Source organism: Anguilla rostrata, chromosome 19 (assembly GCF_018555375.3).
Source record: "Anguilla rostrata isolate EN2019 chromosome 19, ASM1855537v3, whole genome shotgun sequence".
Classification (NCBI taxonomy): domain Eukaryota; kingdom Metazoa; phylum Chordata; class Actinopteri; order Anguilliformes; family Anguillidae; genus Anguilla; species Anguilla rostrata.
The window spans coordinates 12834120-12856328 of record NC_057951.1 but is presented as its reverse complement, the minus strand read 5'-3'; the positions used below and the strand labels follow the sequence as shown (position 1 = coordinate 12856328).

General features: G+C 49.5%; 2 protein-coding genes across 7 annotated transcripts in view; one reads left to right on the top strand and one right to left on the bottom strand.

Moving 5' to 3' along the window:
- Positions 1 to 8737, top strand: part of large1 (LARGE xylosyl- and glucuronyltransferase 1) — a 46920-nt gene extending 38183 nt beyond the window's left edge. The window contains exons 10-15 of one of the 2 annotated variants that reach the window (XR_010327419.1): positions 218 to 381; positions 3091 to 3369; positions 4054 to 4200; positions 5778 to 5973; positions 6452 to 8616; positions 8647 to 8737. Coding sequence is in view for 1 of the 2 variants with exons in the window: in XM_064319187.1 (XP_064175257.1) it covers positions 218 to 381; positions 3091 to 3369; positions 4054 to 4200; positions 5778 to 5973; positions 6452 to 6649 (984 nt within the window). In the remaining variant the exon portion in view is untranslated. Of the gene's footprint in view, positions 1 to 217; positions 382 to 3090; positions 3370 to 4053; positions 4201 to 5777; positions 5974 to 6451 lie in introns of both variants that reach the window. The other variant, XM_064319187.1, reaches the window with a different exon arrangement.
- Positions 8738 to 9113: 376 nt separating this feature from the next.
- On the bottom strand, positions 9114 to 18862 carry LOC135245848 (stimulated by retinoic acid gene 8 protein-like). Of its 5 annotated transcripts, XM_064319192.1 has the most exons (9): positions 18773 to 18861; positions 18293 to 18457; positions 17442 to 17517; positions 17226 to 17307; positions 16145 to 16312; positions 14053 to 14329; positions 11760 to 11815; positions 9909 to 9996; positions 9114 to 9482 (listed from the first exon to the last, which is right to left on the bottom strand). In XM_064319192.1, the coding sequence occupies exons 2-9, from the start codon at positions 18452 to 18454 to the stop codon at positions 9432 to 9434; spliced, it is 960 nt and encodes a 319-aa protein (XP_064175262.1). In that variant the 5' UTR covers positions 18455 to 18457; positions 18773 to 18861; the 3' UTR covers positions 9114 to 9431. The 5 variants fall into 5 exon arrangements, with proteins under 5 accessions (XP_064175262.1, XP_064175259.1, XP_064175264.1 ...); XM_064319189.1 differs by having other exon boundaries at positions 9114 to 9996; positions 18773 to 18862; XM_064319194.1 differs by lacking the exon at positions 17226 to 17307 and having other exon boundaries at positions 18773 to 18862.
- Between the last annotated feature and the right edge of the window lie 3347 nt (positions 18863 to 22209).

The window sequence follows — 22209 nt, the reverse complement described above, 5'->3', positions numbered from 1 at the left end:
GACTGCCAAGGCATTAGGAGTCAGCTGTTCAAAAACTGTGAACAAAACAGCAAAACCGCAAAAAACAAGGCTGGAGAGAGTCACTGATTCCGGTTTAAGCAGGAGCTCTGCTTCCTCCTGTGTAATGCTGTAGTTTTTGGGGTGAGAGAGCGCCCCCTGGCTGCCCCCAGCAGCCCTCTCTCCACGCCGCTCACCCTGCGCGGCTCTCCCCCCACAGCTGCAGAAGACGCTGTCGGAGCTGGACGAGGACGACCCGTGCTACGAGTTCCGGCGGGAGCGTCTGACGGTGCACCGCACGCACCTCTACTTCCTGCACTACGAGCACGAGCCCGCCGCCGACCACACCGACGTCACGCTGGTGGCCCAGCTCTCCATGGACAGGTACCGCATCGGTCCTCCCCGCCTGCAGGGGGCAGCGCGAGCTCCCCCAGTGCCTCTCCCAGGGGCTAGAACAGGGGCGTCGAACCGAATCCCCAAGGCGGGGTCGCAGTGTCTGCAGGTTTTTGTGTTTTCCTTTCAGTCACCTGCCAATTAAGGCCTTGAGAACAAGGTGTGTGGATCTCTTAGCCCTTCACTGACTTAAATGAAACAACTTGTGCCAAGAACACCCCCAAAAAATCAGCAGTCACTGTGGCCCTCCTGGACTGGAGTTTGACACCTGTCCAGGACACCTGTGGGTTTAGGACATCCGTGAGCTTCCAGGTGTGCCTGTAACTGCAGACGGTTTAGCGTGGCACATGCTCTTCTTACAGCACGAGCGGAATTTGAACAGTTCCCTCGATTCCCACGAAAGGCAGATTTGCGGGGATTTGAAATTGACACATTTAGTTTTTCCGCCTCTCTGGTTGTGTTATCCTGCAAAAACCGACTGTGCTTGATATGGTAAAAATGTGACTGTTTATATCTGTAGTTTTTTCTTTTCCTGCTTATTTATTCTAGGGGCATTATGCTTGTTTCTGTGACTCTTTAAAGGAGATTATGATGCAAGTGGGGAACGATGTCCCCCCCCTACTGCTGTGCTTATCTGACACCTGTCACAACCAGGCAGACAGGAGGAGCAATGCAGCTACTCAAAACTAGCGTCTCTGGTTAGAAGTGCAAGCTGACATTTCCTCTTTAGCACTGAAGACATCTGTGTATCTGTGTGTATGCTTGCGTGTGTGTGTGTGTGTGTGTGTGTGTGCATGTGTGCATGCAGAGCTAAGACAAGACAACTGCAGCTGTGTGTGTATGTATGACAAGAGGCACAGTTCTCTCTGATATAGCTGATAGTCTCTGACTCTCCACATTGGCGGACTATGACACAGTCTGGATGGCGTTTCCCCTGCAGCTGATAGTCTCTGACTCTCCACATTGGCGGACTGTGACACAGTCTGGATGGCGTTTCCCCTGTCTCCCTGGTGTGGGGGTTTTTTGATGATTCCAGTGACCCATTTCTCCTCCGTGGCTGCTCATTATCCTCTGTGTGAATGCATCTCTGTCCCGCGGCTCCTGCCTTGTCTTCTGAGACGTAACCTGATTAACCACACAGAACCTTATTTTTGGTGGGCGGAAAAAAAAAAAACTATTCATTTTTAGCTCCTCAGAAAGCAGTGAAAGCGTGTGCCTTTATGGTAGTGTGCTGCAGTGTTAATTAGCAGCATTTGTGGGTTATTTTAATGAATAAGTCACAGACACAGGTAATCCCCCAGTGACTTAATGATCTCAATGGAATTGCAATGATGGGCTAATTTCTGGTCTGGCTCAATTATTGCTGCTAACCAGTTAAGCAGGAATTACACTCCCAGGGATTTTTCAGCGTGTGAAAGAACACCGCAGTTTTCCTCAGAGATTCACCCCACGCACGCCAACACTTTCCTTCTCCTGAAAATAAAGATTTGTTTTTAAATAATCAGCCAATCCTGGCTCAGATCTGCATCCTAACGGAACAGTAATGTCTTTTATCTATTTGAAAAAGTAACTGACTCCCTGCGTCAGGAGCTCCGTGGTGCTGACCCCCCCAGCTTACTGGAGTCAGGAGAAAGGATGTGCAGCTGCTCATTCCATTACATTACAGGCATTTAGCAGACACTTATCCAGAGCGACTCACACAACATTAGCACATAGCATTTACATTGCATCCGTTTATACAGCTGGATGTAAACTGAAGTAATGCAGGTTAAGCACCTTGCTCAGGGGTACAACGGCTGTGTCTTACCCGGGAATCAAACCTGTGACCTTTAGGTTTGCAGACCAGCACACATGTCATTATACTTCCATCTTGGGCCCCCATTACATTTTTTGGAGTTCAGCCGCAGACCGGATGGTCGATTTGGAGGGGGGTGGGGGTGGGTGGGGGTGTTGAAGCCAAAAGTAGTCCCCGTTATCGGCTGTCACTCTTGCGCCCCAAACTCTTGCCCCAGACCGGCAGCTGTGAACTCGTCCTTGCTCACATGCTGCCCCTTCGAAAGCTTTAAAAGACTGGCCCCAGGGTCGGCAGTTAAAGGGGAACTCTGATGCCCTCTGATGAATTTTTGATGATGAATTGATCTGTAAATTGATCTCCCGCTCTGCAGAGGTCTGGCAGTGGGAAGGATTTTGCTTAATGGGGCTGCCACATCCATTCAGTGTAGTAGCGTTCTAGATGCAGGACCCCAAACCTTTTATTTTCATTTTTTAAACTTCCAGCAGTGGTGGGATCGCAAATCAGGACTTAGTTTCCATTACAAGAGTGAGATGAAGGGGGGGGGGAAGGTGATATCGTGATGTCAGGCGCTCTTTTACGAATAGCACAGGAAACATGGGAAATGTAGTCCACGCTAATTACACTGATGGTATGAAAGAGCACGCCAAGCTCACCTCAGCCTGACATCATTACACGTTGTGAAGGGAGGGTACATATATATATATGCCCTTCTGCTTGTGTGGCGGTTTCAGCAGTGGTCAATACAATGGGGCATTCCGAATTGGGAGAAAAAGGGAGCGAGGGTGTTTTAAAAAAGGAACATGAACACCGTGGTTCTGCGTACTGTCTGAATGGGTAGCAGGGCTCCACTGGACGGTGGGGGCGGCTCCCGCAGGGGGAGTGATGGTGCTGTTGCTGTGTTCCAGGCTCCAGATGCTGGAGGCCATCTGTAAGCACTGGGAGGGGCCCGTCAGCCTGGCGCTGTACCTGTCGGACGCCGAGGCGCAGCAGTTCCTGCGCTACGCCCAGGGCTCCGAGGTGCTGATGGGGCGGGGCAACGTGGGGTACCACATCGTCTACAAGGAGGGCCAGTTCTACCCCGTCAACCTGCTGCGCAACGTGGCCATGAAGCAGGTCAACACGCCCTACGTCTTCCTGTCCGACATCGACTTCCTGCCCATGTACGGGCTCTACGAGTACCTCAGGTGAGGGAGACAGGCTTCCTGTCTGCGTGTTTGTGGAGGAGGGGGGGGTGTGGAGGTGGGTCTCTTCAGGCCATTGGCAGGCAGTGAGAGAGCTCCTGTATATTGTGTTCTGGGCTGTGATTGGCCTGTACGGTGAGCTGTGAGCTGTGATTGGCCTTTACGGTGTGTGTGAGAGCTGTGATTGGCCTTTACGGTGTGTGTGAGAGCTGTGATTGGCCTTTACAGTGTGTGTGAGAGCTGTGATTGGCCTTTACGGTGAGCTGTGAGCTGTGATTGGCCTTTACGGTGTGTGTGAGAGCTGTGATTGGCCTTCACGGTGTGTGTGAGAGCTGTGATTGGCTTTTATGGTGTGTGCGTGGGCTGTGATTGGCCTTTACGGTGAGCTGGTGCAGCTGCCGTCGCGCCTTTTCGGGGTCGTGTGGCAGCTGTAAATGGCCACACGGGTGTGGTGCGTGAGACTGCGTTCGCCTGTTACGTAAGCTGTGATTGGCCTTTACGGTGTGTGTGAGAGCTGTGATTGGCCTTTACCGTGTGTGTGAGAGCTGTGATTGGCCTTTACGGTGTGTGTGAGAGCTGTGATTGGCCTTTACGGTGCGTGTGAGAGCTGTGATTGGCCTTTGCGGTGTTGGCAGAGCCGTAGAGTGCAGCTTCAGCCCGCCGCCGCGCTCCGTTTCTCCCCCGCAGGAAGTCGGTGGTGCAGCTGGACATGGCCAACACTAAGAAGGCCCTGGTGGTGCCGGCCTTCGAGACCCTGCGTTACCGCCTGTCCTACCCCAAGTCCAAGGCCGAGCTGCTGTCCCAGCTGGACATGGGGACGCTCTTCACCTTCAGGTAAACCCTCTCCGCCCACGCCCGCACCCCGATCCCAGAAGGGCTTCCAGAACTGGGGGTCCCGCCACCTGTGAGGGTCAGGAGTCCCAGGGGGGCCCTCAGCACCTTACCTTACAGTATTTCGGACTTTTTGATTAATTAAACACACCTGCAGATCCTTGGTAAGACTCTGACGCGTTGAATAGCCCCCTGCATTTCAGCCTGTAGCTGGCAGAGCATCCACATTCCCAGAATGCACCTCTCCCCCCACGAGAGCCTGGCTCTGCACCAGAAGCGAATCAGCCGGAAAGCAGAGTTTAATCTGCACTTGATGGTTTTCATTTAGCTTTCGTTTAGCCAGTGCTAAACCGCTGCTGCATCCATCATACATCAGCGCTTCCGGGACTTTCGGAATGTAAGCGGAGCCATTATCGGGTGTCCAACGCCCGAGCCCTCTCCCCAGCCTGCCGCGCTCCTCAATATTTCCAGCAGCACTTTTCAGACGAGTGACTGGCGTGAAGTGGAGCCTAAAATGAATCTGCAAATCCTTCATGTTTTAACGTCGGCGCATCAGTTCACTCGGAATTCATAAAGTAAATCTCATCTGCTCGCGCTGGATTTGTAATTAATTCATAAATATTTTCCTCTATCAGTCAGGATGGAAACAGCAGAACAATCAGTTGCGATGAATCCTTTTCTGATCGAGTCTCAGTAATTTGTAAGGGATCAGAATTGTTTCTCTTTTTTATTTATTTTCCTTCGTGCCAGACAGATTGTAATATGAGAGATCGCTAAGGGACTCTTCTCATTCAGGCTGAAATTGAGAGAATGCTCAACGTTAATATTGATCCCAGACGGCCCAAATCGATTCCACTCCTGCAACAGTGAACAGCCCCCCAGAAGCGTCTCATTTAAACGCACTTGTAAAGATAAGTGTTCTTCCAAGTGGCGTTGGTCTGCAGATTTACCTTGTGTGCTCTAAAAAAAACAAAACATTTCAAATACTTTTTAGGGGGGTTTTTTTCAAATATGGATTGTCTGGACAGAAATCATCTAAATAGCAGATCTGTCAAAATAATGGACAGATAAACTATGAAACATGTTGAACTAAGAGAACCGAAATAAACACAGCAACAATTGTTGAGTGTCATTGGTGTGTGGCTAATTTCTTAAAAGTTACATTCACTTAAAACATGATAAATGCTTCATCAAACGCAGGAGTGGCACAGACTGTGTTGTCAGGAACTTACTCTTTGGTTTCTGTGGCGTATCGATTCACTTCCTGTTCCCATGCACACCCCCCGCTGTGCTGTGATCCTGGGGATTAAAGCCACTCACAGATAGAGCAGTTTCAGTCGCCATGCCAACGTCTCGTCAGTCCGCCGTGTCACAGGGGTGCACAGGTGTGCAAACGCTACGTGCCGTTTCACAAAAACGTTTCGCAGGGGCACACGGGAAGAGTCTTCGGTCATCATTCACGGGCTTGTCAAGAAACGAGGCTAAAATGTCAGGCGGCGTGAATTTTAGGGATTTTGAGGCCAGAGGGGTTGGCATGGAAACCAGAAACAGACACGCCTCCGCTCTCCCGTGCGTCGCAGGTACCACGTGTGGACGAAGGGCCACGCCCCCACCAACTTCGCAAAATGGCGGACGGCCACCACGCCCTACCGCGTGCAGTGGGAGGCGGACTTCGAGCCCTACGTCATGGTGCGGCGGGACAGCCCCGAGTACGACCGGCGCTTCGTGGGGTTCGGCTGGAACAAGGTGGCCCACGTGATGGAGCTGGACGCGCAGGTAGGCCCCGCCCGCCTCGCTCACGCTCACGCTCGAGAGCTAGCCGCACTGCGGCGATAGATTAGGGCGCTCCCAAAAAACCTTTCTACCCGACGTCTGAGTGCTTCATTTTCCGTGTTGATGGAGTAATTATCGCTGACTGGATCCCTGGAGGGTTTGTGCTGCGTCGTCTTTTTCCGTTTGTGTTTCTGCACTCTAAGTGCCCAGTCTAAGCCCCTCGCCGGGTAAGAGGCCCAACACACCTTGTTCCCAAGGTCTAGATTGTCTGTAGGAATTACATTTGATATCCCTGGCCCAAAAATACATACGCCTCAGACAACGTGACCTCATCAAGTCAGCAAAGCATGATGACATGATTAGCGGATAGCGGGTTCAGTCGCTACAGCGGGTGATGTCATGTCTAGCAGAGCAGAGTTGTGGTCTTGGCGGTAGCGGAAGGGCCTTGTCTTCGCTCACTCGTGCTCCCCCCCCCGTGCAGGAGTACGAGTTCGTGGTGCTGCCCAACGCCTACATGATCCACATGCCGCACGCGCCCAGCTTCGACATCACCAAGTTCCGCTCCAACAAGCAGTACCGCGTGTGCCTGAGGACGCTGAAGGAGGAGTTCCAGCAGAACATGTCCCGCCGCTACGGCTTCGCCGCGCTCAAGTACATGACCGCCGAGAACAACAGCTAGGCCCCGCCCCGCCCCGCCCCGCCCCTCCAGCCCCCGACCCGCCGGCCCGCCGGCCCGCCTGCCCACCCCCCAGAGACCGTCCGCTTGCCCCCCCGGCCTCCAGGAGGGGAGGAGGGGGAGAGGAAGGCCACGCGAGGAAGCTGCTCCGCAATCTCAGGTGGAGAAAACAGCACATCCCCACGGCCTCCTCCACAGCGTGCGCGTGTGTGTGTGTGTGCGCATGCGTGTTTGTGTGTGTGCCTGTCTACAGCAGGGTCATGTTAGTGGATGTGTGTGTGTGTGAGTGTGCGTGTGTGTGTGTGTGCCTGTGTGTGCCTGTCTACAGCAGGGTCATGTCAGTGGATGTGTGTGTGTGTGAGTGGTAACTCCTGATGGGTTTTGTCTGTGGTTATTCAGCTAGAGCCTGGTAAGGAGGTTCCATATCTCCACGATTTTAATAGGTTTTGCACACAAAAAAAAACACAAAAAAAAAAAACTCATAAATTCAGAAAAAAAATATGTTCTCGTCCATCCAGCCAAGCAGCACATCAGCTTTACAAAAGGAACAATAACAACAGAAATAAGCGAAAACGGCACCTTTACCTTCGTCTACAGCCTCTGTTTTCCTGTCCATCATCAAAACCAGAAGCAGAGCAATTAAGGCTCTGCTTTTCCAGCTGGGGTCTGTTTTTTCTTTTTTAAATTTTATTTTTCATAATCTTGAGGGTTATGATGTGTGAATGTGTGTCCCTGGAGCCTCGCAGAGGTGAAGCTTTTGGTCTTCAGGGGCACCTTTATTTTCCCCTCATATTTGTGAAATTTGAAATTTGAACAGTTGTGTTTGCCGTGGAGGGGGGGGGGGTGTGTGGAAATCCAGTAGCTGTTGTTATGCAGTGTCAGTAATGGCTTCAGCTCGCTACGGTTTGAGTGACAGCATCTAAAATCCTGCTTTCGTGGGTGGGTGTTGGCAGGGGAGGCAAAATAATGATCCGTAGAAAAAAAGTCGGCAACAGAACCGCACCTGAACAAGAAGCAACAAGAAATAAAAAATAAAATGAGTGCAAGGGTTTGAGCCCCAGTGCTGGATTTATGTCTTAATCAGAGCAGCACCCCCCTGACTCAGCCTGAAAGGGGGAAGTGTGGTCCTGTGGCGACGCCCTCTTGTGCTCAGAGAGACATGTTTTCAGCCCCACAGACGTCACAGGAACATGAGCCTGGGGCGTGAAACCATCGGCTGGACTTCTGGGTGCTTCGGGTCAAGAGGCCTGTTTGGAGGGAATTTAGGAAAGTGGTGTGACTTTGGCTGGATTTTGATGCAGACAGTCCAACATGTGGGGGGTTTTTGGGGGGGGGGGTGAAACTCCCTTGAGATGCTTGCAGATCACAGGAACAGATGCACAGCACACCCAAAGACTCTGTTTCCCAGGAGCCTGCTGGGTGACGCAGAATCCACTCGCCATGATGTCACAATCCGCTGTGCCGTACCGTGAGTGAGACGGGGAGCGGGGGGGGGGGGGGGTCATGCCCTTCTTGTCCCCTCCCCGTTATTATTTTTCAGTGTTTTGTGTCTGTGTGTGTTTTAAAATTTCAGTGTCTGAAAACAACAAGTACGCAAGAAAATGCACTACTGCCCAGACTGGGGTAGTGGGTAGTGGGTGGGGGGTTTAGGGGATACATGGAGCATCTCCAGTGGAGGTGGGGGGGGGGGTGTGTTTGTGTAAGGACCCGTGGGACCTTCCTGGCTGGTCAGCAGACGCTGTGCCGTTTCCAGGAGCAGGCCGCTCAGGATTCCTGCCGTCTCTGTAATTTGCGGACAATTTATCGCTGCAGTGACTCTGAGCCGCCGGTTAACCCCGCCCCTCTCCCTTCTGCAAGTCACAGATGATTGGTCGTTACCGAGGGGCTGAAGTGTACGGGGGGGGCGGTGTTCTTCGGCTTGCCCGGCGCAGCCCAGCTTGCGCGTGTGACCCATGTGGATGGCGTGGAGAGTGCAGCACACGCGTGTGACGTGTGTGCAGTGTGAGCACACGCGTGTGACCCGTATGGACGGTGTGCAGTGTGTGTGTGTGCCAGGGCCACGCTGCTACTTGAATTAAAGAAAAAACTGAAGTGGTGCCGTACATTTATTTATTTTGCTTCTGTTGTTTGATTTTATTTAGTGTTTTTGTTTGTTAGAATAGACCGGGTCTCAGGCCGTCATTGGTCTGGTCACAGTGGTTATTAAAAGCAGCAAAGAGCAGATGATGAAGCCCATTAAAGTTTAAGGTATTAATGCAGCCCTGCTGCATAATGAATGAGGCGGGACCGCGTGGAGTTCATCAGCTCCTGATGTCTCAGTGCGGCGGCGGCGGCCATCTTCAGTCCTGGGCTGCGGCTCATTAATTACCCTGTCACCGGGCACAGCCAACACCAGGAACTCAGAGAGGCAGCATCGTCCTCACAAATGCATTTATTCATTCAAACAAACTTACACAGCACTGTGCAGACGGTCCTGAGGTACGTCAATAATGCGTGAACAGAGGTTCAGAAATGACACACAGCTGATGATTTAGATCTTACAACTTTTTTTTTGGATAAATAACAAATAGTATTTTAATAGTATAGTATTTTAAATATCATGAAAAGAAGAAAAACACGGTCAGGGGTTCAAAAATTACACACAGTATCTTAAATGGAGCAGATTATTTTGATTTTAAACAAACTTTTTTTTCTGATAAATAACATAAATAGTATTTTTAATAGTATAGTGTTTTAAATATCATGAAAAGAAGATAAAAAAAACAGTGTGGGGGCGGAGCTTGTTTCACAAGTCGTCGTCGAAGGTTTCGGTGCACCTCAGAAACTGGCACACTTCCTGGAGGAACAGGAAGACAGGAGTTCTGTCACATGGGGCGCAAAGTTTAGAGGGCAAACCACTTTTCAGTTACATCAGTCACTGGTCACAGGTTTTTATTTTTCTTGCTGGTCTGGGCTACACCAGAATGAGGACTGCACAGGACTGTGGACTGACCAATAGACATCGGCCTTGTTTGACGAAGCAGGATTACTGGGTTAGCTGGAGGACTGCGCTGGGTAAAACCCGGAACCCTCCCAAAATGTGGACCATCTGGACTGGAGTTAAGAGCTGTTCTGTGTTTTACTCGGCGCAGTTATCCAGCTCACTCTGTAATCCTGCTGCTTCAGGAAACACGGCGCTGGTCGGGAAGGACACTTGAACGGACCGTTACCCAGGGTGCATCTGGAAAAAGGCGAGAGGAAACCTCACCTTCCTCGTCCTCACCTGTGTGAACTCCTCCGCCATGTGCCTCTTCACGAAGCTGATGATGTGGTCGTACAGCTCCTTCTGCTTCTGCAAGTCCAGCTCTGGGCTGCAGGGGGGGGGAAGGAACAGGAAGGTACAGTGCTGTAACCGTGGTGACGGGCTCTAGGGTGCGGTAGGGGGGGCTTCAGCATGCACGCTCAGTTTGGGGCCGCTTTTAGAAATGCCGCTCAACTCGACTCTTCTTCCCTTTCATCTGCAGCCCTTCTGCGCGTGTGAGACATCCAGGGCTCTGATTCCTCCCGTGGGGATTAGGGCCATGTAGCGACTGCGTACCCCCGGGGGGGGGGGGTAGAGAGAGGCTTTTTTCATTTTTAGGAGGGGAGGGGGTGGGTGTGTGGGGGCTGGGGGGGGTTGAGGCATACATCCTGATCAAAGTCAATTCCTCATTATCACTCCTGGGGGGCAGGGATTAGGCGTGCGGCGGGGGCATCGATCGCGCTGTCGCATGCTAATGCGCGCGGCCTGCGGCTAACCGCCACCGCCGCCGGATCTCGCCCGCGTCCCTCGCCTCTCGCTGAGACGCCCAATTAAAACGGAATTAATTATAAATGAGATGGAGCGGGCCGTAATGAAAAGCCCCCCCCCTCAGACCCGTCACCGGGACAAATCACAAGTGCAAGGACGGACTTTTTGCGGCGAAGCCCACATCTCTGTGGCTCTGTTCGCATGTTTATGCTGGAAGGCTGTCAGGCCAGTTTTACTCCACAGTCACACATACAGATTTACACAGGGCTGTACTGCCCGTCCGTCTGCTTAACCGCAGTCAGCAACGCACAGCGTCACTCAGAGGGCAGAACATAGAGAACGCTGGGATAACATGTTTACAATGTGACATCGTGCAGCACAATGCACAAAGCAGGCCAGAATATGGTGCAAACATAAGAGCTAGGAGCAGGGAGCGGAAATAGAAGTAGAAAAACAAACAGCCGAGCGTGTATTCTGCTCCAGTGGAAGGTAAAACCCTAAGACGGTAAATATTGTGATATCGAAGAGCCACACACACGACACGTGCGCGGGCGTTAGCAAGGGAAAGGGCACAGACGCTTCTGACTGCAGCTCTGAGTGACGTGTCTCCAGGTTTGAGTTACGGAGGGGGGAGGTGGGTACACAGGGGAGTCAAACCTGCCCATGAGGATCCGTAGGTTGGGAGGGGGGTGCGGGCAAGGGTGGGGAGAGGGGGGGTTGTGTTTCTGTCTGAGACCGATCAGACCGTGGGCAGCAGGGCATTGTGGGTAGCAGTGATTGGCTGCTTTGTTGGGGATGCCCCAGGCTCTGTTTTATCAGGATATCAGGGGACGGGGAGGATGGCGATTCTGAGGATGCCCGAGGAAGATACTGAGAGCGGCTGCCAGTTTTAATCCAGCAGAGCAGAGCCACTGAGTCACAGTTTCACACCTTACACATTCACCTTCAACTCCCTGCGCTCACGTACCAGAAAAGCCAAACCCTTTATACAAATTCTGACAAATAAGTAAAATGTCTGACACTATAGAATTGTTTTAACGCATAAATCAGGAGAACAATGTTATAAAAATACGCAGTGTGTTTTTGTAATATTACAGGGGGATGTCTCATAAGCCAACTATAACTGACAATGTAGTTGAGAAGTAAAAATTAAATTAGTGAAGAATATTGCGTCTGGCACGGTGAAATGGACACTAACTAGATTAATAATGTCTAATAATTGCCATGGCGATTTATTTCAGAACCCTCTTCACCTGAGCGTCAGTGTCAGTCACCTGCCCCCCAGGAGTCCTGCCCCCCCCCAGTGTGCTGTGTCACAGAGGTGAGCGGCAACCTGAGCTTTACCTGTCACCTGAAGACAGGTCCTTCTGAACCACGTCGTAGGCATCCTGGAGCAGGTCCTGTCAGAACAAAAGAAAACCAGGATTTATCCTCCGCACACGGGACGCTGTCCTCTGCATCGCAGCAGGCTCTGCTTCCTGTTTTAGTGCAGGGCAGACTCAATCAAATTAGCTTTACATAGTGCATTTTATACAAAGAATGGGTCCCAATACGCTTGGCAGCATACCTCAGCCTAACCCCCCCCACCCCCCATCCCCCCAAGGGCCCTGTGGGAAGAGAGGACTCAGCTGGGAGAGGTTTAAAAGACAAAAACACGCTCAATTCCATTTTCCCCTCTGGGGCTTCCGCCCGTACCTCCTCTCTCAGACCTCTGACGTGCGTTCACCAAAGACAGGGATCCTGGCCAACTGCAGTCCCCTTGGCAACGGTTACCGCTGAAGGATTTCTAAGCGAAAGTTCTGCTGTGTGTTCACCGATGACACCGAATTAAGATGGACGCGACAAGGGGAAGGAGAGCGGATTGTTTTAAAGCCAGGAACGAATGTTGGGTTTTTTAAAAAGGGAATAAAAACAGGGGCGCGAGGGTCACCAGCCCCCCGCTCCGCCCATTTGGCAGTTCTTTTCCTTCGCCGCTCGCTACCTTTTCAGACTGCTTTTCAAAAACACTGCTGCCAAGCAGCAGCCGGCCCGTCGCCTGGCAACTGCCAGTCCAGTGTTCCGCAGCGATGTGTCTGAGCTGGAGCTGCTGCTGGGCTTCCCGTGCCAGACCCCCAGCGTGTCCCATCGCTTCCCCCCCGAAAAGTGAAGCTCCTGTCCCACACCGAGATCAGGAATCGGTCTCCTTCTGCCCCGGCACCAAATAAAAACGACTCCCCAAATATCACACTGCGGTCCTGTAGCTCCACACCGTCGGCACTGAATGGAGTCCAGTGTGTTTCAGTCTGCTCTTTTCCACACAAGAGCTGGAGCACCACCGCACTCACTGACTGAAACGCTGCAATACTGCAGTCTACACACACTCCGCCCGGTGCTGGATGAAGATTGTGTGTGTGTGTGTGTGTGTGTGACTTTGTGATGCTTGTGGGTGTCTGGTCTTCCTCTGCATGTGAGTTTTAAGTGATTAAATCTCTCCTTTGGACAGACGGCCTGTGCTGGATAATGGTCACACACCAGCTCAAGCTTCTGCGGTCAACAGATAAACCCGTCCAGCCTCTAGGCCAGCAGTAATCAGCAGTCACAGGTAGGACCGGGGCAAAAGACTCCAGTCTCACACGCTGCTCAGCTTACCACGCACTTTTCACACGGTCCCTGCATCCGGACACAACAAATACAAAATGCAGACTGCATCCGGTGTCTATCAATCAAACTTTTACGCCTTTCTCCAGACAGCCATTAATCAATGGGATCCAAAGGTCATCGGGCGCTGCCTCTCCTGCTGATTGGTCTAATCGCTGGAAGCATGATGGGGAATATGGCCGCTCCTGAGCGCGCCCGAGCGGCTCGTTTGCTGAAGATAACGCTGGCGCACTAATCGAGCTCTTGATTATCTCATCGCCGCGTGTCAGTCGCCCGGCTGCTGCGAGCGGTTCATCTGCAGACCGCTTCACGGGGAGCGTCTCCTCTATTCACAGCTAAATGGTAAATGGACTGCATTTATATAGCGCTTTTATCCAAAGCGCTTTACAATTGATGCCTCTCATTCGCCAGAGCAGTTAGTGATTAGGTGTCTTGCTCAAGGACACTTCGACACGCCCAGGGCGGGGTTTGAACCGGCAACCCTTCGACTGCCAGACGATCGGTCTTACCTCCTGAGCTATGTCGCCCCCAGCTGCTGCATTTTTAAAACGCAAAACGCCCGGAGGTTCTGAAAACGCACGAGCGTACACACACACTTGACTTCCGAACACCAGTGGGGGTGAAGGCGGGGCGGTTTGACTGATGGCTGTTTTAAATTCTGAGGTGAGGCTCCACCGCTGCTGGCCTTGACCCTGCTGCACCACTGTAACCGCTACTCCAGTTCATTTGCACTTTATAGTATACACAGGGAGAGGAGGAGTTTGCAAAATAAATAGTTAATGTTACACATGTACCTCCTGCCAAACACAGCCATGGGAGCCAGGGGTTTCTTTCCTTCTTCTTTTGTCTTTTCACTGATGAGACTTTCACACTGGTGTTGAAAGACGACATTTAACCCCCTTTTTGCTGAATGATAATTCAAAGGCCATCAGGTCATCTCATTGTGACATCACTCTGCTGCATTCCAAAGCACTGCTGCTCGTGGGGTGACCATGGTTACCTCTTCAAAGGTGGAGCCGGAGGATCCAGATGCGCCCTGGCTGTTCTGGGAGGAGCAGCCGGGGGTGTCGGGGAGAGGGGGCTCCTCAGAGGGGCCTCCCCAGGGGAAGGAGCTCTGCTCCTGGCTGCGGTCCTGGTAGGAGGCCCTCCGCTCCAGGGGAAGGCTCTGCCACAGGGCCGAAATGGCCTCGGACACCACGGGCAGGCCCGTCTGGTCCGGCAGCAGCACCCCGCCCCCCAGCAGCCTCTCCAGCGTCCTCCTGTAGAAGAGCAGGTACCTGCGGGCGGGGCGGGGCGGGGCACAATGGGTCCACTGGCCAAAACACATCCACATGCATTTTCTCTGCAATGCCTCTGGACCACAACCATCACATACAACACTGGCGCATGATATACCTGCATCACAAGACCCAGAGTAAACTGAGCTTTTCACAGAGCCCCTGCTTATAAGCATTCCACAGCGTCATTTCAGAATGACTGACACCGTAACCTTGGATACTGGTTCTGCCAGGCTTTTTATAGGGCTTCCTAAATCAATTTTGACCTGCTGCAGTCCCGATGAATTTCACTACACCCAGACTCTGCTCCCGTTTGTTTATTTATTTTATACGTCGAGTGAATCACAGAGAAAGGCCTGTTAAGGTAGTATTGCAGTGATCGACCGGATGGTAATTATAAGCGTATCTCTCCTGAGGCTGTGAAATTGCGATCTGCGAGGACGGGAGTCCTCCATTTTCTGCCCCGGAGACCTTCCAGCTCCTTAAACACCGTCCCCAGGGAGCACGCAGAATTCCACGGGAGCCTGTGTAACTGATGCAGTCCGATAGCGAGCGACCCGCAATCAAAGCGATGCAATTGACACGTCATATCCACGGCCGCCCCGGAGATTTGCTGATGAGAACGGGCCCCATCGACCGGTCCGTCCGTCCGTCCGTCCGTCAGCATCAAAGGTCAGATTTCTGCAGCTGAGGCGTTTAGTGGATGGACTCGAGGCCGTTAGAGGGCTTCGAGGGGGGGGTTGGGGTGGGGGTGCATCGGAGCGCGGTGGTGGCTGCTGTCTTTAAACCGACACCTTTGTCACTCCGTGGGCCTGACGGGGAGGATATTTAACCTCACAGCCGAGAGCGTTTTAGCAACGAGCCCCTTCTGAGAGAGGGAGACTCCACCACTGTGAGGTATGAGAGAGAGACTTTGTGTCTCCGCCTTAGCAGCATGAGATAAAGACATAACAAAGCCTCCAGTGTCGCGTGTCTGAGACAGACTGTCAGCCGTGTTCGTGCGTCTTGTGAATTATGATTTTTTTTTTCCTGGCGTATTTAAATAAGAGTGTCACCCTTTTTGCGTTTAAACCGCATACAGAGCCTGCTGGAACTGCCAATGGCAATGCGCGGCACTCTGCTGAGGGGGTGGGTTATGTTACATGAGCATTAATGAGATCTGTACCCACCTGAACTGCCCATAAAGATCATCAGCTCTTATCTTTATAACATCACTTGGACTGCTACGTCATAAACCGCCATGAATGGGCATTATCGCCCGTTTCGCACCTAACGGTAACGGCCAAAATAGATTTATGCTATTTCCAATCAGTCAGAATTATGCGAACTGAGAGTTTGTCACGCTGAGTGAAGTACGCTGATCGTATTATTCTGGGCTGTCGCGGCGGCCCGGCTAGCTAATGAGCTATCTACAGCAGCTTCCTCAGGGGAAACAATGCGATGTGCTCGCGTTATGGCCAGTTCAGTTAAACACATGTACTGCTCCTGATAAGCGCTTCATTTCACAGCTGTGCTATAAATAACACTGAGAAGAGCATTAGTAAGTAGTGCAGAGGGGCAGAAACCCTCTAGGCATCCTGACTAAAAAAGGTGCAAGGGTAGCCAGCCCTGTTACTGGAGATCCACCGTCCTGTAAGTTTTCACTCTGAACCCAGACGAAGCACAGCTCATTCAACAGCTCGAGATCTCGTTGAGATATGAGCAGAGTTGGGTGTGCCAGATCGGGGTTGAAGTGAAAACCTGCAGGGCGGTGGATCTCCGGGAGCAGGGCTGGGCGGCCCAGGTGAAGATCAAGGAGGCAGAGGCGGCGCCCACCCCTCAAACTCCAGGATGTCGGGCTGGGAGGTGGGGGTGGACTGGGACAGGCCCAGGTCCTCCGCCGGGTCCGCCTCACTGCTGCTGCCCGAGCCGCCCGCTGCACGCGGGCCGGGACACCCCTGACCCGGCTTCCAGACAGGGCACGCAGAGCGGTCTCTGGATGCGCTGAACACACACATAAACACACACAAACACACGCGCACACACACACACACACACACACACACACACATTAACACACGCACACACGCACGCACACACACACACGCACACGCACGCACGCACGCACACACACACACATAAACACACACACACACGCATGCACGCACACGCCACGCACGCACACACACACACAGCACACACACACAGCATGCACGCACACACACAACGCACACACAACACACGCACACAACACGCGCACACAACATAAACACACACGCACACGCACACGCATGAGTGTGAGAGAGAGAGAGAGACAGAGAGGTGGGGAGATGCTGTACATGAACTGCAGTAAAGATCCAGTTTAAAGCAAGCGGTTTTAAACAGTTACAACAGGGGTGTCCAGTCTTATCTGGGCTAGAACAAAAACCTGCACCCACACTGGCCCTTTTCGGATAAGACCCCTGAGTTACAATATAAAGTGTGAAATCGCTACGATAAAACAATCTACAGAATACAATTCAGAGGGTGGTGGTCGTGCTCCAAAATAAAATGACCATTGAGCTTATGATCTCAGTGGGTATTATTTCAATTGAGAAAGGAGCAGTTTTTTCCCCTCTCGAGACTTTACTCTATTTCTTTGGGTCCTTTGTTCCTTTATTTATCCTCCTGGCTTTCACTTTGAAGCGAAGCGTTGAGAAGAGCCCTGCAATTCAGCTTCTTCCTAATATTCAATATCGTTGTGTGATATCCTGCAGGATCCAACAAAAGTTCACACACTTGTGTTTATATATGACTCTCAGTTGCCTTTGACAGCTGTTTTATTTTGCTGTCATTGAGCTGTGTGTAGTTTCAAGAGCTCCCAGGAGCTCAGTGGATAGACGCTGCCCTCTACTGGCAGACCTGTGCATCCCCATACCTGCGCTGGCAATGCTGACGGCGATACTCGTCTCTCACTTCCTGTAGGCTGTAAGGCCCGTCAGCGTCCAACAGGAACGTCTCTACAGTTCAGAAGTGTCTGCATTCACTTTTTTACATATGCAAAAGGCTGTCTGTGTGGTATACTTATTTGCTGGTTGCTTTGATGCGTGACAACATTATCCGTGATCTAACATAAATCTAAATAACACCTCACCTTTCAATGACAACAGTTTCTCCAAATAGGCCTCCTGTTCCTGAAAGAAGTCTTTGGCATGGTGCAGGATCTTCCACTGATAGACAGAGAATGAAGATTCACAGCCTAAAACAAACTATGATCACCTTTGCATTTCACCCACTTTTCTGTCACTCAAAGAGCCCATCTTCTGCATTGTGTAAATAGAAGTTGGAAATGAGTGTCAAAGAGAGAGGACTTAATGATTAAAGGAAAAGTCCAGGCTAAAACACATTGGCATTGCTATAATTTGCATATTGGTGACGTCGATTGCATCCCAGGTGCCATTTTCTTGTTTTGCGTAGTACTGTATTTCACTTTCTCGCAACTCAATGCCTCAATAGTCCAGAATGCAACAGCTAGGCTTCGCGGGAGATTGTGGGCGTGGCCACGATCTCCGACTTCTCTTTTAGCTTTTTTAGCTACTGAACTGAATGTTCCTATGTAGTCTCTATGCTTTCAGCTAAGTACTACTAGCTAGCTAGCTGGTGCAAATTGGGTGGTACAGTAGTTCTGGGTAGTGTAGGAAGATAACAAACTGGATCAGATCCGGATGGAGCCTGACAGGGTAGCAAGGGAATAATTGTGAAAAGCGATCACGTAAAATTTATTACACATACCAGATAATAATCCCTGGAAATAATTGAATATCGCTTCTGAACATTTACTAACGATATTCTACGAGGGAATTTCCCTTTAACAATTATAACCTGACACTGATGTTGACCCCAGGAAGACTCGCCGATTGGTATAGCATCAGCTAATATGGATCCTTATAATAAACAATAAAGTGTAACTCCGTGTACATATTTATTTGGGGGACATCTCTCTACCTTTGCCGGTGTCTTTTCTAACGGGCACACCACTTTTCTCAAGTTGTCAAAGAGCCCAGCCAATGTGGCACGGTGGCGGGCCTGCAGAGCGCGTCTACGTTCCTTTTGATGCTCTGCAATTTCCTTCTTTCGTCCGGCGCTGCCATTTCTCCTGCTCGCCATGATCTAACATTGCAGACAATGTGTACAAAATACATTATAATGTTGCCATCTGTTATAGGTTTACAGTATTAGCTAGTAGCAACTCCCTTTCACTTAGCCATCAGCATTAGACAGGTAGCTAGCAGGGCTAGGCCTTAGGCCTAGTGTCGTGAATTAATTAGCTAGCAAACCAGAAAGTTTAAGTACAATAAGACACACTTTATTTTGACAATTCACAAAACTGGTGTAAGTAGTTGACGAATTAGCTACATGATATGTTAAGCCAACCAACAAGACATTACTTTAATATTTTAAAAATATAGCTAATTAGCAAATTACCAATTAGTTCTAATTCCTCAACCGCCTCGAGAGGATCTTTAGAGGGGGGAAGAGGGGAGTTCCACTACGAACTTGTTTTCCGGCCTGGGGACGCATTTGATTGGCGTACATTGTTGTTCGCGCACCTGTCTGTGTTTAATTAGGAAACGTTTGTTTGGCAAAGTTGGCTTTGTTTTGTCAAACTTGCCTTTGTAGTTTTAAAATAAATTTAAGGAATTATACAATGATTTGAATTCGAATTCAAAATTAGGAACACATTTCTTTACGTCATAACGTAAATTAATTCCAGCTTGACCAACAACTCGCTCTTTGGAGAAGAGAAGTATCGAAGAAGATTGAAAACGTCGGCAACAACCCAGTCAGCAAACCCACACGGGATAAATGTACGTTATGTATCTTGCTTTGTTAAGAAATTACATTGCATGTTTATTTTAGAACATTTTGTGTTCTGTTATAGTCTGTTATCACAATTTTGAAATACCATATTGGCAGGGTGTAGGATTGCTGCTGGTCATCTGCCTTATGACATGGTATTACATTGAACAAGCCTTACCAAATTCCAGCTTCCTAACTGCCAGATTTTTAGGCTGTTACTGAGCTTCAACCTGTGCATAATAAATAATGAGTACGTTGCCAGCGAAATACAAATATGAGGAGTTGAGAATTTAGGATCAAAGTCCTAGTTTGTATGTAGTGAGTTAAACACTAGTTATCAATGTCAGTGGGTGCATAGATTAATATACATATAAGGACTGACCATGTGCAAACATTAGTTATTTCTGTAGGAAATCCTAAGTGGAAACTCTTGGTACTTACGTGTGTGGCAGGGGTGGGTAAGGTTTAAAAAAAAAAAAAAAATATATATATATATATATAAATAAATAATTAACTGCCTGTTCAAAGTGAATTGTAGTCTCAGTGAAGGTACAGAGAGCCTGTGTTTTGCGGTGAAACATTTGCTGTATGTGAATGAAATGTGTTTGAGCCAGCGGCTGGGCCTTATTACAGACCTAAGGAAGCCAGGAAGCCAAGCAGCTGCAGGCATAATGGATTAGTAACCTACTGAAAATGCAAGGAGCGTGTGGCATCAGTAATTTAATATGCGTTCCTCAGATATTCATAGGCCCTGTAATGTCATCCCTTGACAGTGGAGTGCAGCTGTTTTTTTAATATTGAAGTACATCACTGGGATTTATGACACTGTGTTTCTCTTTGGAAACAGAACCAGCTTTCAAGTGAACAACAGGAGTTACTACACACACACACACAAACACACACACTCATTTCTTTTCACTAAGAAAATGGCCTTACTTGAAAATGTTCCTTATCAATCACTGACCAGAAAGTTACCCAGTTAACCGTACACATCAATGGTGTGGGTGCTCTGTTTATATTACTGTGTTTCAGGCAAAGCTGTACTGCCCCCTAATGGCAGGTTCTATCTCCGTCATCCAGAATACAAATGCTGAGCATAGTTTTGGCGGTTGCTATTGAAAACCATAATAATAATTTTAAAAATCTTGGAGTTAAAAGTATAATTACACAATTTAATCTTGATTTTTATGAGAAGAAAATATTTAGCTCTGCACTTGAAAGAAATTATGGCAGGAAAAGACCAATCAGACATGTCTTAGTGTTTTTATTTTTTTTTGAAGATTTCAACATTTTAGTAACGTTTTATTTTTAAAATTTTCAACAAAACCCCACAAGGTCACATTAAAGGGAGGAGGTTTCACATGTGAAACACCTAAACCTGAAAATTACAAGAACGTCCAAAGTTTGGCTTCAGGCCAATTTGGCAACTTTCATTTGGGGAAAATGATGACAAGGTAGTCCTTAAGAACAGAGGTAGGTGGGCTGGTTTAGGCGAAGTCTTTTTCAAAATACAGCCATAAGTTCAACAATGGGCCATCAGTGGACCTTATGCACTCTTTCTGCAGCTCATATGTGCTCGCTTCTCTGATGAGACACCTTTTGGTGGTTTTTTCGTTTCTTTCTGATCGCAGTGTCCAGTTTTGTTCTCTTGTGACATCCCCTGAGGACGCGTCGAACGTACGTTTATATGTGGGGGGTACTTCCTCTGTCTGTAGAATAACTAGTACCTGAGCACGTGTTAAAAATCTGCCTGTGAGAGGACACAGACCCAGACTAGATGCTGTCACCTCTGAGTGTTCCCTCAAACTGCATATTTTTAAACGGAGTCATGTGGGCTGTAGTTTTGATATCATGATTGGCAGATGAATGTAGTTCATCAGGATGTGTGGACATACGGTAAAGTGTGGGAGTCCCTTTGTCCAGGAACCTATAATTTGAGGTGAGCGTTCTTCTCTCTGATAAAATAGTGGTGAATATTTAAACTCAGGGCCAATGGGCAAAGAGGAAGAGATCATGTGACTTAGGCCTGCACCAGTTATATGAAGAGGATTAAGATATTTAGTGATTTGTTTTAGACACAATTTACCTCATTTAGGCAAAGTAGATTATAAGGGTAAAGCCACACATCCTCTGACAAGTGACTTTGTAATCACCTCAATTCATTTCAGGAGCGATTTTCGTGTCAAAGCATGCTGGATAGCAGCGACGGAAAGCGGGAGCAACGGAAGACAGACACGATGCGATGACCAATCAGATTAAAAGATCCAATTCGAAGCCAGGCGATCTCGTCGGAGGAGGGTGTGTGGCTTTACCCTCAGGCAGCCTGCTGTTAGTGTGCTCTGTGTAGGGACAGCAGCCACAGGGATGCACTCTTGTACTCAATCAGAGGGGAAAATGTTGAGGCAAAAGATGAGGTATTGAACTGTATAGTATATGGAAACTCCCGTTCAGTCACGTACACTCAGACACACATAAATACATACACACACAGACAGAGCAATGCTCGATATGCAGGAGATGTCTAAACAACAATGAACAGGCCACGTTAAGGTACAGAGAAGGTTTCAGCCTTTTCAAAATGGCCGACAGATTCAGTAGATTCCTTCTATTCAAATGTAGAAACAAAACCACTGCACGTAGCCAACTCCTACCCCACAGCAAACTGCAGGTCGAAGGTATTTGTGACGACAGGGGATCTTTGTGCTCTTAACCAACTGACACAGGACATTCTCCCCCCCACCCCCAATCCCCCATGTGCACAGGAGGCCTGGGGCCTCGGCAAAAAAGCAGGGAAGCTTTTACAGTAGATAGAAAACATCTCGTTTGTTCTGCCACCTTGATTTGAAATGTGAGTGTGCTTCCTCGCATTTTCAGTCAGCGTTCTTCATTTTTCCTCTTCTGTAGGTGGGTTGTGTTTTTTAAAAACTTTTTAGAAAAATAGAAGTTAGGAAAAACAGTGTTACAAAAATAAATGAACTGCGCAGTTGTCCAACAGTCTACTTCCCCCCATGTCTTCACATTAGTAGCTGACTGATGTTGTACAGGGAGGGGCTTTTTGCCAG